Raw genomic sequence first — 14,805 nt, forward strand, 5'->3', positions numbered from 1 at the left:
TTTGTATCCAGCAGGTGTGATGAGTGGGAGACAAATATTTTTTTATCACCATCATCAGTTTTATGGAAAATTAACTTTGAACGAAGAAGGCCAGAACAAAACAACCAACACAGGCATCAGTTGGTGTATTAAACAGTGAAAGTGATAGAAATGTTTTGAGTTGTTTTAGCTGTTTTCTTCATTCTGGCTGGAGCGTGAGATTGATATTTACTTCAGATTTGTTCCATACCCAGATGGCAGTCAGTAAACAATTAAAAGATGCAGCTGAGCACATGTAAGTGTAATTTACTGCTGAACTTATGGCGGGGTATCGTTTGAATTTTATCGATTCCAATTCAGTATGATAAAAACAGAGGAGGTCAAATGTTTAGATGCTTTTTATATTAAGCTGCATTTTGTGTAGCACTTTCTGTACCTTTCTGCCCCGTGTTTGTCAACTGAATCCCCTTGATTTAAACCCTCATGACTGTGTCTTTTTATGCTGTTGATAGTGGATTTTAATATTACTGATCAAAACTTTTTTCCTCCATTATTTTTGTGGCTTCAATGCAATTCTGTTGAATCTGTGATTCTAACAGAAATTACAGAACAAGTATGTCCCCAAAAAATAACTCAAATAAATAAAACAATTGAAAAGGTGCACATACGCAGATATTTACTGCTCTGCAATCTCAGCACACTCTAGTTTTTACAGTGTTATAACTCAAACTCAGTTTACAGTATAAAATCTCTTGTCGCCTCATTTCTTATCTTCTTTGCTTTCCTTGGAGCTCTGCTAGTCACTGCTCACCTTCTGTCACTCAGTCATCTCCTCGCGAGCTCACGCCCCTCAATGACCAACGTGCTGTGCATGAGTTGATGGGTGTCATAGACAGGTCCCAGCAGATAGAAATTTCTTAGAATTTCAAGTGGTAATTTAACATTACCGTTTATCACTGAAATCTGCATGTGTACTGTGAAAGAAAGCAACAGTGACTAAAACGGGCTGGGCAAATGGTCAGTTGTGTGCATTTTCACAGTATACTAACAATGCTAGCAGACTAAACCAGAGAACCATAATAACAGACAAACTACAACAACAGACAGAAAGACATCTATTCTGTTTCCCCCTGTTGGGACTCAAGAGTTAGTTCCAACCAATTAACAAGGTCCAGTGATCCAGTCTCAGGCAGACGGAGTGCTCCCACCAGGGCACCACAGACAGAGAGCCAAACAAATTAGACACAACCTCAGAGTACCAGGCATGGGTCCTTTACTGTTGGACAAAGCGCAAGTGAAGAAGAGGAGACATTCCACGCAGGCATGCGACCAGCGCTGATTCTCATCACGGTCTACCAAAATAGCTGTCAAATCTGAATCAGCTGAGGAGTTGCTTAATCCACTGGAATCTTTACTCATTTATATATCTAAGGCTTGTGCATCATAATGAACATTAAAGATGTTATACAATCCTTTTTCAATGCCTCTTACATGGATATAATAACACAAAGTTGTAAAGAAACAGTGGTCACAGATCTCTGCGACATACATGAAATTACATAAACTTTGAGTTGATTATGAAATTGGACTTGAGGAAGTGTGTCATCTTGTGCGTCTCCCTGGTTCACTCTTTTTATCCTGAATCAATAGGCACAATGTGTGGTTGCCTCCTCCTCCTCCTATCAGGTCTGTTACCATAGCAACCTAATGAAGGCTAAGGAGGCCATTTAAAAGTATAAGGGCTGAAAATATCGACTGTGGGCAGCTTCAGGCTAACCAGCTAGCAACCTCAATCGGTCCGACAGAACAAGCGCTGTTTGTCTGCTGTCTCAGGTTTGGTGTTGATTCGATGGGCAGGAGCTATGGTCAGCTTTTTTTTATATAAGCAAAGAATCAAGGAGTCAGATCCTAGAAAAGTTGGCTTTAGTCCAAGTAGCACAAACTCATCTGCCCGACACTTGGGTCACCCAATATCCAGCTACTGCCTGGCCGCCTGCCAGTGTTTTCCCACCTCGCCTCCCAGTGCCAGAGCATTGTCAGGAAGTTTGAGGGGAGAGGGTTCTCCTTCTGGAAGCTCTGTGGAACCAAAGCACTTTGCAGACTGCTCTTAGCTTAAAATGTTAGTGGGTAAAATCCCTTGCTTTTAGAATTCTGCACACTCACAAGAAGAAAAAGTACAAACAGGTACTTTGATGGTTTATTAGCCTACTGTAGTAAAACAAACGGTGTGGTTTGGATGATGAATTGTTATTAAATTACATGAATTGTCTGAGGGTTTTCCTGCTGGGACAGGAAAACAGAGAACAGAGGTTTGTCGCTTCGGGCCCTGTGGGACGTTGGCAGACACAGTCATCATCCATTCATCAGCATTTTCTTTCTTATTTTAATGTATATTTTTGAGTGTGTCTTTGTGGCCTTTTCTGTCACACCTCCCTGCTTCCATCTCTGTTGTTCCTGCTGGCCATTGTTCTGGAGACTCAAGCTGCTGCCCTGCACCAAGAAAAACCTTTCGTACAAAAGAAAAACAAGATACCTCCCCCTTCCCTGTCCTGGAAAACTTTCTCTGTCTTTTCTTTCTGATTTAATCTCCCCAAACCAAACCTTCTTTATGGTTGCACATCACAGTCCCTCTGTGTGGTTAGCTTTCATTTTATTTGGGGTTATATTCCTAACTACTTTGGTTTTCCTTTGCAATTTAGCATCACTGCTTGGATTTCATTAATACCTATTTCCAGCGAGAGATGAACCAAATCAAGTACATGTTAAATACTGTTTATGAAGTGCTATATGTTTGCATATTCTGTGTCCCTACATTTTCATCCAGACGCACAACTAAACATGAACAAATCAGAATTTATTAGAAATTATGCAGAGTACTGGTATGAACAGGAAAATGAATGGGAGGTTTCCAAAGTGAAGCGCTCTACTTGCAGTTTAAAATCGTGTTGTAATTTAGTAAATAACATTTGGTTATAATAGCACACCAGTCCCTTTTTAACACGGGTTCAGCACACTGCACTGTATGTATGATGTGTTGGTGTGTGTCTGTCTGCCTGTCTGATACTTGGAGTAAAGCGGATAAAGAACTGTGTGCCACAGTTTGAACAGACCAGAGCACAGCTGGACTTAACAAGGCTTTGCCGAGCGCTCTTTGAATCCAGCTAAGACTGAGTTATTTCCTCGAAGCTGTGTTAGCATGGTGGGATACTCGGGGTTAAGTCATTGAGAGTCCTTGTGTGCAGCCACCATAGAGGGCCCACTTCAACAACATACTTGTTGCTTTGCTGTGCAAGAGAGAGAGAGAGAGAGTGATGAATTGTTAGAAACATCTTTCTGTATTACTGAAGGTTACAACAGGGGAGTCAGGAGACTATTATAACTACCAGCAGGCCAGTGACTATTTTGAGTTGGTATGGTTATAAACAATAATTCCTATGAATGAATGATGAGTGGGCTCTCACTGAATATGGCTATGTCCCAATAAAGGGACTGGATCCTCTGGAGGATTTACAACATATAGCCTTGGTCAACACATAAAGCAAATTATCAGGCTAATGGTAGATAGAGCCATATAACTTCAGTAACTGTATGGAAGCTGCACTCCTCAGCTGCATTTAAAAGATCCTTTGAACAGGTCTCATGACAGGTTTGGTCATAAAAGTTCAAATGATTCAGCCCCTGAGCTGGGAGACGGCTATTGTTTGTTCCGAGGCTGTCATAAAGCTGGCACTGTTGGAGATGCCAGTCTCTTCCTTCTCTTAGTTTTCTCTGTTCGCTTGTTTACACTCAACAATCCTTCTCGTCTACAGCACAACCTTAAGCCCTTTTCACCCTCTGCAACAGCTGGTGCAATAGGTTTGGGAAAGGGGTGTAGCCGAGGCTAAAAGGAACATAATAGGAGTGGTCTGCTCATTAGATGTGCTCTTGCAGGTTTTTTTTAATCTGTATTCTTTTGTGCTGTTTATTTCAGGTGGACTGGTAATGCACTAGATGCTTCTTAGTGAAAGAGTGCAGAGTGCTTCATTTGGTTGAACAAATGTCAATTTTATGGTTAAACTTTGGGGTACCGTGCAACCAGGATTTAAGATGACAACCATGAGTTGTGGCATCATATTGATATCAAATGCCCCTCAATAAGAGATGTTGTAAAATGTCACACGTCATCCAGAAGTGAAGTGAGAGATGTGTGTAAATTCCTTTTTTTTTTTTACTGGAACATAACAGTGCAAAGGACCGTCCACCTCCTTTCTCCAGTAATGTGTGATTGATTGGCCAAATAGTTATGACACTTTGATTACAGGAAACAAATCAATGTTAGAATATTAAATGTAGGTAAACATATATTCTGAATCAGGTGTTAACAATGGTCTAGTTCAGTTGTGGTTAATATACTAATAATTATAATTTGTCGAGGTAAAAAGAATGGCCTGAGTAGCTGCTTCAAATGAAGCATGCATTCAGAGTAGACTGCTGTAATGTTGATCACAGTTGGCTTCTTGCCACTCACCTCACATACCTGCACCCACACAACCACCTATACGCCTACACACATGTACACACACATCCCACAGTCACTGATCCTGTCTATTTCACTGTGAGTTGTGTGTGTGTGTGTGTGTGTGTGTGTGTGTGTGTGTGTGTGTGTGTGTGTGTGTGTGTGTAAGTACACTCAGGCAGACAGCTTATCAATGGCTGTGGGATTTTGCTGAATGTTACTATGGTAACTGCAGTGAAATTACCTCATAAGAGAGTGAGTTGTTCATGTGTAGGATGAAATGAAACCGGGGATGAAGAATACGTAAATAAGTTACAGGAAAGGTGGAAGAGGAAGACGGAAAGTTTATGAATGGGATTGTGTAAAGATAGGAAGATTTATTGAGAAGCAAGTGTGAGATTGATGAAGGACAGCTGAAGAGTAAGAAAATGGGAAGTGAGGAAATGTATTGGAGAGAATAAAAAACAAGGTTTATCAATAACTTGAAAGCACTGAAATAGAAAGACATGTATAACAGTTACCAATTCTCTGTGCTTCCGTCGTGCTCCACGTCCTCTCTCGTTGCTTCAGTCGCCTTGCCTCATCTCATAAATGTATTCATACAGCATGAAGCAATCACTGTCTCACAGCCTTTCATCGTGGAGAGGCTTTGTGGTTTACATAGAAATAGTTTTGTCCACAATGTAAGTGGCCGGAAAATATCTGCAGCTTAGCTGGTGAGTGTGCGTGAAGTGGTGAGATTGCTAGAATCTAAATGTGAATGAATGTGAGCTATGGAACCGTTTGAGTGGTCGGACTGTTTTGAGGCAGAGTCCAGAGGAAATGTGACTGGATAAGAAGCAGGAGCGGTGGAAGCTTCTGCTGCTCCAGACAAACTTCTTTGTACAAAATGCCGGCCAATCACATGGCACAGCCAGGAACCACAACTGAAATTTGCGGTGGCACAAAAAACTTGTGTGGCACTACGGACATGAAGTCACACAAATACCATGACATTGCCACTGATTCGACCTTTTTTCTAACCAATCAGCTCAAATCACCACCGTGCTGAATTACAGCCTCACAAAGCTGCTAGCTTTGATCTTACACCCGGCGTAAAGCACAGCCAAATACAGTGCAGCTGCTTTCCGACCAACGCGGTTGCCTTTTTCACACCCAGTGCCCACGATGTGTAAGAAGCGAATGTACTGGTGCCCATCTGTGTACCCGTGGGCATGTTGTTCTTAAATTGAGGTGTGGTCGGGCGGATTGTTGGCATAGTGCTATCTTGACGCAGCAGAGTGATAACACCATTGACCAACAACATCCAGGTCTGGTCAATGGCTCATTGCTATTTGATATGCATCGTACCTATGTAGGCACGATGCACCTACATAGGTGGGTTCACAACAAAGGTATTCTCTGCTTGTTACACACACCCTCTCTGCTAAATATTGGTGCATTTTCTCATATGCAGTCTAATGTAGTTGTTGATGGGACAGATTAATGGGAGACAGCAGAGGGTCCATTGATCAAGGACCACATACCTTTCCCTCAGCAAAGATGAGTACCACTGTAAACTTCACTTTCCCGCCAGGCTGAAACAGATGTCTCTGTCAGATGATTTGGAGACCAGCTGTCCCTATGCACTCCCCATCGCTGTCAAAGTCACTACTGCGCTGTATTTCTTTGCATGTGGGTCATTCCATGGTTCTCGGACTTCTATCGGGGGAACCAGCGTGCATGGCCGAACAGTGAGTTCGATACGGGCGGGGAGATGATGGGAGATGACACCCTGATTGGTGAATTCATGTTATGCCCAAAGCACGCCTATCAACCCCTTTGCACTTTGCACCAAGTTTATGTGCCGTTTAACTAGCAAAAGAGGAGTTGGATAAATGCGCTTGCACCATGCACTTGAGTTGTTTGTAAAAGAAAATGTATGTGTTAATATCATGCACCCAATTCGTCCTGCAAATTACCATCATCAATTCCTCTTGAAGAGCTAGAGGTGTTTGACACCTGAAGGTTGTGGTCTTGATGATTAGAATAGGAACAGAGGAACAGTATCTCCTCCGACACAGCAGTCAAGACAAGTGGATAGAAGTGACTGATGTGGTGGTCGAAAGAGAAGAGATAGAACTGAATTTGTGAATCAATGGACGCTCCTCGTAATCACCCCTGGCTTGTTGATGTGGAAAGTGAGCAAAGACTGTCCGATTGCATGTCTTTGGAAAATTACAAAAAATTTTAAGTGCACCACCCCCAGCTCAACTGTGAGAAGGCAGCTTTCTAACGCTGTCTGACATACTGAACAGTACACGTGCAGCAGGCGTGAGAGGCACAGAAACGTTTTCTGTCACTCACCATGCCTACTCATTTTAATGTCAGCTGCTGTCAATCTCGAATATACAGTACAGTACATACGCAAGCTCTTGTTTTCTTTTCACCACACACACACACACACACACACACACACACACACACACACACACACACACACACACTGTCCACACTTCTGCCTTCTGTTGACTGCAGTTACCTCCTAACCATTTAATTCTAACATAAAGCAATTATTCATTTTAAGTTCTAATATTCAAACTGGCTCTAACAAGAATAGAGGTACCAAGACCCACACACACACACACATACACACACACATACACACACACACACACACACACACACACACATACAAAAACCCACGTCACTACACAAGCGGGCTGCCAGCAGCATCAGTCAGTTGGCTGTTGGCATCTCATCAGGAGCGTCAGAGTGGTTTCATCGCCATGGTTGTGATTGTGAGAGTCTGTGTATGTGTGTGTGTGTGTGTGTGTGTGTGTGTGTGTGTGTGTGGGTGTGTGTGTCAAATGTATGTATACAGACTGGACACATAGTGTATCATGACAGACAACAGGCCTCAGCGGGTCAGTAATTCAGGCTTTGCGCGTGTGTGTGTGTGTGTGTGATAGCACTGGACAGGGTCATGGCTGTGGATTCCATTAAAGTCAAAAGTCAAAGTCAGCTTTATTGTCAATTCTGCATTAGTAAAGAGCGTGGCAGCCGGCTGAAGTGTAATCACTCTGGGGGTCAGGTGCTGCAGCAGCACCTTAAGTTTTCTCAACAAAAACCTTTAGTTGTGCAGTTTCACCTGCTATTACAGGACAGAGAACAATAAAAACATGATGACATTACTAGTGCCAAAAACAGACACACCCAAATGTCTGTGATGTTTTGGTTTTCTTGGTACTTCAAACATAAAATCACTGACTGTCTTTCTGTTAAATGCCTTACAGTCCTTTGCTGGCCTTCTTTTGTGCCTTGCAACAAGTATTTGGTAAAAGGAAAGTGGAGAAACAGGATACACACAAGAGAAGATGGATAAAACCTCCTGAAAGCAAGGACTTATTAAATGTCATGTCCGAAAATTGCAGCAAAGTAGTTGATGTAGACGATAGAACTTGTTTCTTAATCCGAAAGCAGTGCTAACATTTAGCACCTAAGCATTTGTTACATGTTGGCAAACAAGGCAAAGTAAGATTGGGAACATGGTCAGTGTTTTACCTGCTAAAAATTTTAAAAATTAGTGTTTAAATTCTGGATAGCTACGTCTGTCTGAGCATGGCCACAATATGAGAGAGCCCAGAGCAGCTGACAGTGTTGCAGTGGGAAACGTTAGCGAGCATGCTGCTGTTGACAGATATAACAACTGACAGAATCTCATCTCCAGTTCTGGCTGAAGAGTAGACCACCAGTATTGGCCACGTCTCATCCCATCCATTTTCTCTCCCAGACTCGTTGAGCCTTCTGCTTTTCTTTTGTGTCACTGTAAAGTATTATTACAGCAACTTGTTGCACCACGTCGTTCAGCATTGCTCTCTGTGAAGTGCATGATGCAAAATCCTGCTATCTCCCAAAAAGTCATTCTTCCATTCAGACATGTGCCACTCAAATGATTGCTCCCATTGGTTATGAATGTGTTGCACCTCGACATCAGAGCCATTTTCATAATCATGTTTATCAAGGAGAGGTAGAAACTGGTCTGTAGCATTAACCGCCAGGCTGGTTATTTAACTATTTTCTTTAACTGTTTCTCTACTGGGCTCGCGGCTGGAGCTTGAGGTTTCCCATCAGGCTCTGAGAGTAGATAATTCACTCTGATAGGTTATCTCTTTTCAAACGGCCTTGCTTACATTGTGGAATTCTTACTCAGTGGTAGCCCTGGTTGAACCTTTAGTGCAGGAGGGTTTTTTTAGTATCTGCTATGATTTGACTTGATGTTGGTAGATTCAAAGTCCGAGCTCCCACTCTTTTTTCTCATTTCTGTCAGTTTGTGATTGTAGTAGTCAACTCGGCACTGTAGATGGCCAGCTCCTAAGAATGTTAAAAGAAACAGCAGTTGTTTGTCATTTCATATGGTTTCCTATTGCACAGTTGCATTCAAGGACTTTGCTAGGTGGTTTAAGTACACAAGTGACTCATTTCCTGAGACTTTTCAGAGTGAAGGCCAAGGCGAGGCTAACTGACCGATGCACAGGGCCTAATACACATTGGACCTAAATACATATGAGATTAAATATGTTTGGGAAATTACTGCCTGTGCTCTCGTCATTTTGAACTTTCTCGGTTCTTTAAATTATATTCCAATTGCTTATGATATCACAAAACTAAAAGATGAGTGTGTATATTCTCACATCCACAAAGAGAGCATGGTTACTGTATTGAGAGCGCAATCTCCCCGATACCAGGAGCAGCCACTTCCTGTTAATGTCACCAAAAGGCCAGATAAAAAACAGACTCCGAACTCTTCCACTATGGCTCCTCTTCTACTTTTTGCCTCACTGTCATCATTTCCCTGTCCAACTCTGACAATTATGGCTTTATTGTTGTTTATTGTTGTGGCTATAAAACGTTGACTAGTTTTTAGTCTAACAAGTGAATCCAGTAAATACACAGTTTAACATCTATTCATTGAGGTGTCCGAGTCACCAGTCACCCAACATTAAAGCTGACAGTCACTTTTGTGAGTCCTATGACTAATAAACAATAATGTTTCTTTCTTCTGCAACACTGATGCTTCAGTTCCAGGAAGAGAATTAAGAAATTCTCAGGAGGTGATGAATGAGATGTTTGCAGAGCGGCTCAGCTTTAATATATTTGAATGCACCACCTTTTCCTTCCAGTGCAGCTGAGCTGAGCTGAGCTGAGGTGTGTGTGTGTGTGTGTGTCTGTGTGTGTCTGTGTGTGTCTGTGTGTGTGTGTGTGTGTGTGTGTGTGTGTGTGTGTGTGTGTGGAGATTTTATAGACTAAGCCCATGTTGGGCATATGGCGCAGTGTGTACTCAGAGTCCACAGTGCTGTTTTCCATGGAAAGTTCCAATAGTTTGTAAAAAAAAAAACGTGAGTGATTTTAATCCTGATAAACGTAAAGTGTGCAAAGACGGGTTGTTTGCATTTTTGGTTCATACGTCAGTAAAGCCACTTGAGGACACAGCAGCTCTGTCCTTGGCTTCATTTGGTGATTATTTAGCTGATTCATTCATAGGATTGAAGCCTCAAAACCAGCACCCAGCAATGAAACCAATTACTGAACTGCACTTTCAAAGTAAAGTAGAATTCAACAGACGTATTATACCTCAAAACATGTTTTTCTAAGGACCCATTATAATGAGTTCTAACAACAGAAAATAGGACACATTTACCAGTTATTTGTTTTTTCAGGTGGTGATGCACACCATTATACCAGCAGCATGAGCTGGGGGGGACAATGTTGTAAATTATTGAACACTGTATTAAACTCCAGGGCTCTGACCAGCGTGCGCCATGCCACTATCTTATTATGCAGTCGGAGCTGAAAAGATTTTCTTTGTTCTGCTTTGGTGATTCGTGCAGTTTGTAGAAATCACTCACATGTGGGCAAGTATGTCAGGATGACATCACTCCAAAACATATCTACAGATTAAAATGATCCACTAATACTGGTATTGAAGGTCTGTACATTTTGTACCTGATGTAGATCCCATCCTAAAACCAAATCTTCTCTCTTCCCTCTCTTTTCCAGCTGTGAGCCGAGTGATTGACAGGACCGACAGACATGGGGAAGCAGAATAGCAAGCTCCGTCCTGAGGTGATGCAGGACCTTCTGGAGAGCACTGACTTCACCGAGCACGAAATTCAGGAGTGGTACAAGGGCTTCCTGAGGGACTGCCCCAGCGGGAACCTCTCCATGGAGGAGTTCAAGAAGATCTACGGTAACTTCTTCCCCTACGGAGATGCTTCAAAGTTCGCCGAGCATGTATTTCGCACATTTGATGCTAACGGCGACGGGACAATAGACTTCCGGGAATTCATCATCGCGCTTAGTGTGACGTCACGTGGCAAGCTGGAGCAGAAGCTGAAATGGGCCTTCAGTATGTACGACCTGGACGGAAATGGGTACATCAGTAAAGCTGAGATGCTGGAGATTGTTCAGGTGAGTGTGCACAGAGCCAAATGGACATGTCATGCTCAGTGTGTCTTTATGTATAAATATCGCATATTGAACAGACTGTGGCAAAAGATGCAAAAGATCCCACTGAAATACATAAAAAGGCAAAAAACAAGACAGAAAACTAGACCAACAGGAAAGACGTTGCTCTCACCTGGTAGCCTCGAGTCCTGTCTGTAACTGTGACTTCTGAATCAATATCCACCAGGTGATGCATGAACACATATATACACACAGACATGAAGCTGGATGTGTCTCCATCTGACACAGGACAGAATGTCCTTCAGCACCTGGTTTACTGTCTGCATTCAAATGTCAGTACTTAAAAGATGCATTTAGGTATTAAGTCTAATTGGAAACATTCTTTGTCCTGCCAATAAAAGCCGTTTTGGAAACAGTCAGGAATTCATTAGCTGTACTCATTCTTTAATGTGGCTTTTAATCTTATCTTGAAGCGAAAAGCATCAATTCTCCATCTGTTCTGCACCTTTTAAGCTCTGCAAATGGAACAAAAAACTTAGCTTAATACATGTCTAAATCACCTCCCGTATACTGTATTTGCCCCCCCGTTCTAAAATTTAAAGCTGGCTTGTAGTCTTAAGTCTGTATTATGTCTTGCACTGTGGTGTTTCTGTACATGGTTTATGTAGTACAAGCATTAGCATATTTTGTAAAGCCCACTTGTTTTCTTTAATAGCTGCCAAAAACAAAGATGAAGAAGGACGTTTATGTTTAATCCCTGACAGTGGTAAAAGCCCTGCCTGCTAACCTGTTGTCATACATTAAGGTAATGAATGTAAATGTCAGTACCCAGCAGGCTCTGCAGGCTTTCAGACATTCCTTCCAGCATTTTATTGTTCTGGAGGATAAAGACGAAACTCAGACAAGCAGCTTGAGAAAACCCTGGTCGTTTTGAAATGAGAGGTATAGTCTATTTCTGGATTTTTATAGGACTGAATCCCATTCAACAGTTGTACTTTAGGTTTAGCAGAAGATTTGGAAATTGGGCTGTGCAGCAGGGCACAGCTCACCTTTACAAAAGAAAACAACAAGGGAAAAGAAGGAGCATGGGTGGCATTTCCTGCACAAGAGCTCTCATGTAAACAGACTATTAGAGCTGCACACACACATGCGCTATAAATCGGTGTGTGTGGGTGTGTAGACTTCTCCCCTCACTTTTTTTTTACTTCCTCCACATTTGTGTAACAGCCAGCTAGTTGATCCTGCTTCAGTTTCACCTTGTTTTACCTCTCCTTGAGCAGTTTTAAATTTTAGAGACAATATTTCTGTCTAATGTATGTATAATACCGTCTCTCGTTTTCAGACCTGTCTCTTGTTTTTCCCAGGTTTCTCTTGTATTTTACACTTGTCTCCCGCTGTCCTCCTGTTTAATCTCCTCTATTTCTAACCTTTCTACAAAAAAACTGTTGACGGAAGGCATAGCCACCTATTTGAGGTTTATCCGACATCGACATCATTGGTGTTCTTGCAACATCATGATTAATGTTGCTTCAGGACCATTATTACAACTGAACAAAAAGCCACAGAGTTGGCATAGGGAGCAGGTTGTGGTGGATGAATGGGTCAAGCACAGGACTTTTACCCGGAGACTGGGGTCCCGTGTGGGACTTTATTGTGTTGTTTACATGTATTTTTAGGCTTAGTTCACCTATTATTTTCAGGGTTTTTTTTTTTTAATTTTGTTTTCAGTTTTCTGTTGCAGGTTGGTTTGGTTTTGGCAACAAAACTACTTTGTTAAGTTCAGGAAAAAATGATAGTTTGGGTTAAAATAGACAGCCATTGGTTGCTGCAAGCTTCAACAACCACAGCAACATGAACTGACAATGGATGCCAAGAGCCATGGAGTAACATGCAGCAGTTTAAAAAGCTTAAAAAAAAGTTTAAAAACAGGAGTTTGAGATTTATTTTTTTTATAAACATAAATAAATGAATAAATAGACAAATTGCATTTGATGCCAAACAAATTATCATAGACAGTGCTTCATAAAGTATCTACATTTTCCACTAACTTGACAAATCGAAAAAGTGCAGGGCGTTTGAAGAGTGAAGTGAAGGCAGTTACTGTTTACTGCATTTGTAAAATTTGACATAGCATACGTCACAAACAGCTGCTGCTTATCTTGGCAGCTAAGACACATATTTTAGACTGTGTCTCTACTTACTTGTTATGTGGGGTAATGCAACCAGTCAGATTGTATTATGCATTTTGCATATTGGGGCCGCAGCTGCAGGGTAATGACACTGGCAGGTACAGCTGTGCAAATACAACCCTAATTCCCATAACTAAGGGGTGCTGTGTGAAGCATATATAACACAGAATGTGATGATATAAGTTCAATCCGAGCGCTGACCCTCGCAACCAGCTGTTACCACAACACATATGCACAAATAATCACAGACAGCTGCTCTTTAAATGTACAGCAGGGTTTATTTAACTTCAGCAACACTGATCCACAGTCAATAATCCTTCAGTCAATAAGCCTCTATCGCCCAACTGCAACCACAACACAAGGAGCTAAAACACAAGCTACACTAACAAGTGTCCGGCGCAGCAGGATGTACAATCAATATAACATGCTAAACACGCGGAGTCAACACCATTGAGGTATCAAACAGCAACAACAGGACTCAGTGGTCCCTTAATTTCACAGCTCATACAACAATGAGGCTTCCAGTAACATACTATTATTAACCTGTCTCTGCTCAGACAAAAGCCTCTAACTTGAGAGCGTTTCGAAAGCGATTAACATGTGTTTCAGTCCGTCTAGTGTGTCCGGCGGCGTTTCTTTGAGCTGAGATAATGACGGGGCCATTTTGTTGGCGGTTCAATGGCAGGCTGGTCCTCGTAGGCAGCAGAGGAAACAGCAGAAAGTCAAATTAGCTGAGAGAGAGCAGGGCATTGAAGTTATCCCTCTCTTTCATGGAGAAAACGGGTGATCCATGTCTTCCTTCTGCAGGAAGGGTACAACACAATACCAAATACATAAACAATTGATCTTTCCCAGGATTCAAAAGTGTTCATTGTTCACAAACAGTCTGTTAGTCGTCCAGCGAGGCACAGGACTGTTGCCAAGGCTACTTAAAGTACAAACTTTTAATTAGGAACGATACATCTCCTATAGCAACTTGACGTAGCGGTGTGAGGAGAGGGAGAGCAAGGCTGTAGATTTGAATTCAAACCAGATTGTGCTCAGGTGAGATCTGCAAAAGGCGGATCTTTGAGTGCGCAGTGGTTGAAATGATGAAAGTGTGTGATTGGTCATGACGGCCCCCTGCTGCCCCCTCGTAGAGCCTGCTACAACATTATCTGATCTAATTCAGTCTTGAATAACTGATGACTAACCTATTAGCACTTCTAATACAGCAACAGTTTATATTAGAAATCCATCATTTCTCATTAAAATCTAGCTGCCATGGCTAATTTTGAATTGAAGGCTGACGTGGGTTTTTAACGTATCGTGGCTCATGGGCTGCTTTGTTTTGTACTCCTCTGCATATTATTGTGTATGGATTCGTGATTCTCTGCTCTTCCTTGTTGAGCATCATCTGTGTCTTTCCCCATAATGGCACCACTGAGCTTTGGTTTGTATCTTAATACTTAGAGGTTTGGTTTCCCTATGCATCTGAAGACTGATTCTACAGGCACAGTGGCTGTAGAGTTAAGCTAATGGAGCCAGCTTCTCAGATTCTCTACCAAGGTAGCCATCGGCGGTCCTAGGAAATATGAATTTATAATGCCTCACATGTGCCCACGTATCATTGCTTCAAGGTTAAATTAGCTTCCCTACCTCAAGACCGCAGTGATTCAGCCCTGTCACTTCCATTACATCTTGACAGCATAAACC

The 14,805-nt window shown here is 42.0% G+C and overlaps 1 protein-coding gene across 4 annotated transcripts in view; it reads left to right on the top strand.

Moving 5' to 3' along the window:
* The window catches only part of LOC121610370 (neurocalcin-delta A), a 62,627-nt gene that overhangs the window by 37,965 nt on the left and 9,857 nt on the right, over window positions 1–14,805 (top strand). For all 4 annotated transcript variants that reach the window (XM_041942421.1, XM_041942422.1, XM_041942420.1 and 1 more), the window contains one exon: window positions 10,514–10,924. In XM_041942421.1, the coding sequence (XP_041798355.1) occupies window positions 10,547–10,924 (378 nt within the window). In that variant the 5' untranslated portion in view covers window positions 10,514–10,546. The remainder of the gene's footprint in view (window positions 1–10,513; window positions 10,925–14,805) is intronic.

Source organism: Chelmon rostratus, chromosome 8 (assembly GCF_017976325.1).
Source record: "Chelmon rostratus isolate fCheRos1 chromosome 8, fCheRos1.pri, whole genome shotgun sequence".
Lineage (NCBI taxonomy): Eukaryota > Metazoa > Chordata > Actinopteri > Chaetodontiformes > Chaetodontidae > Chelmon > Chelmon rostratus.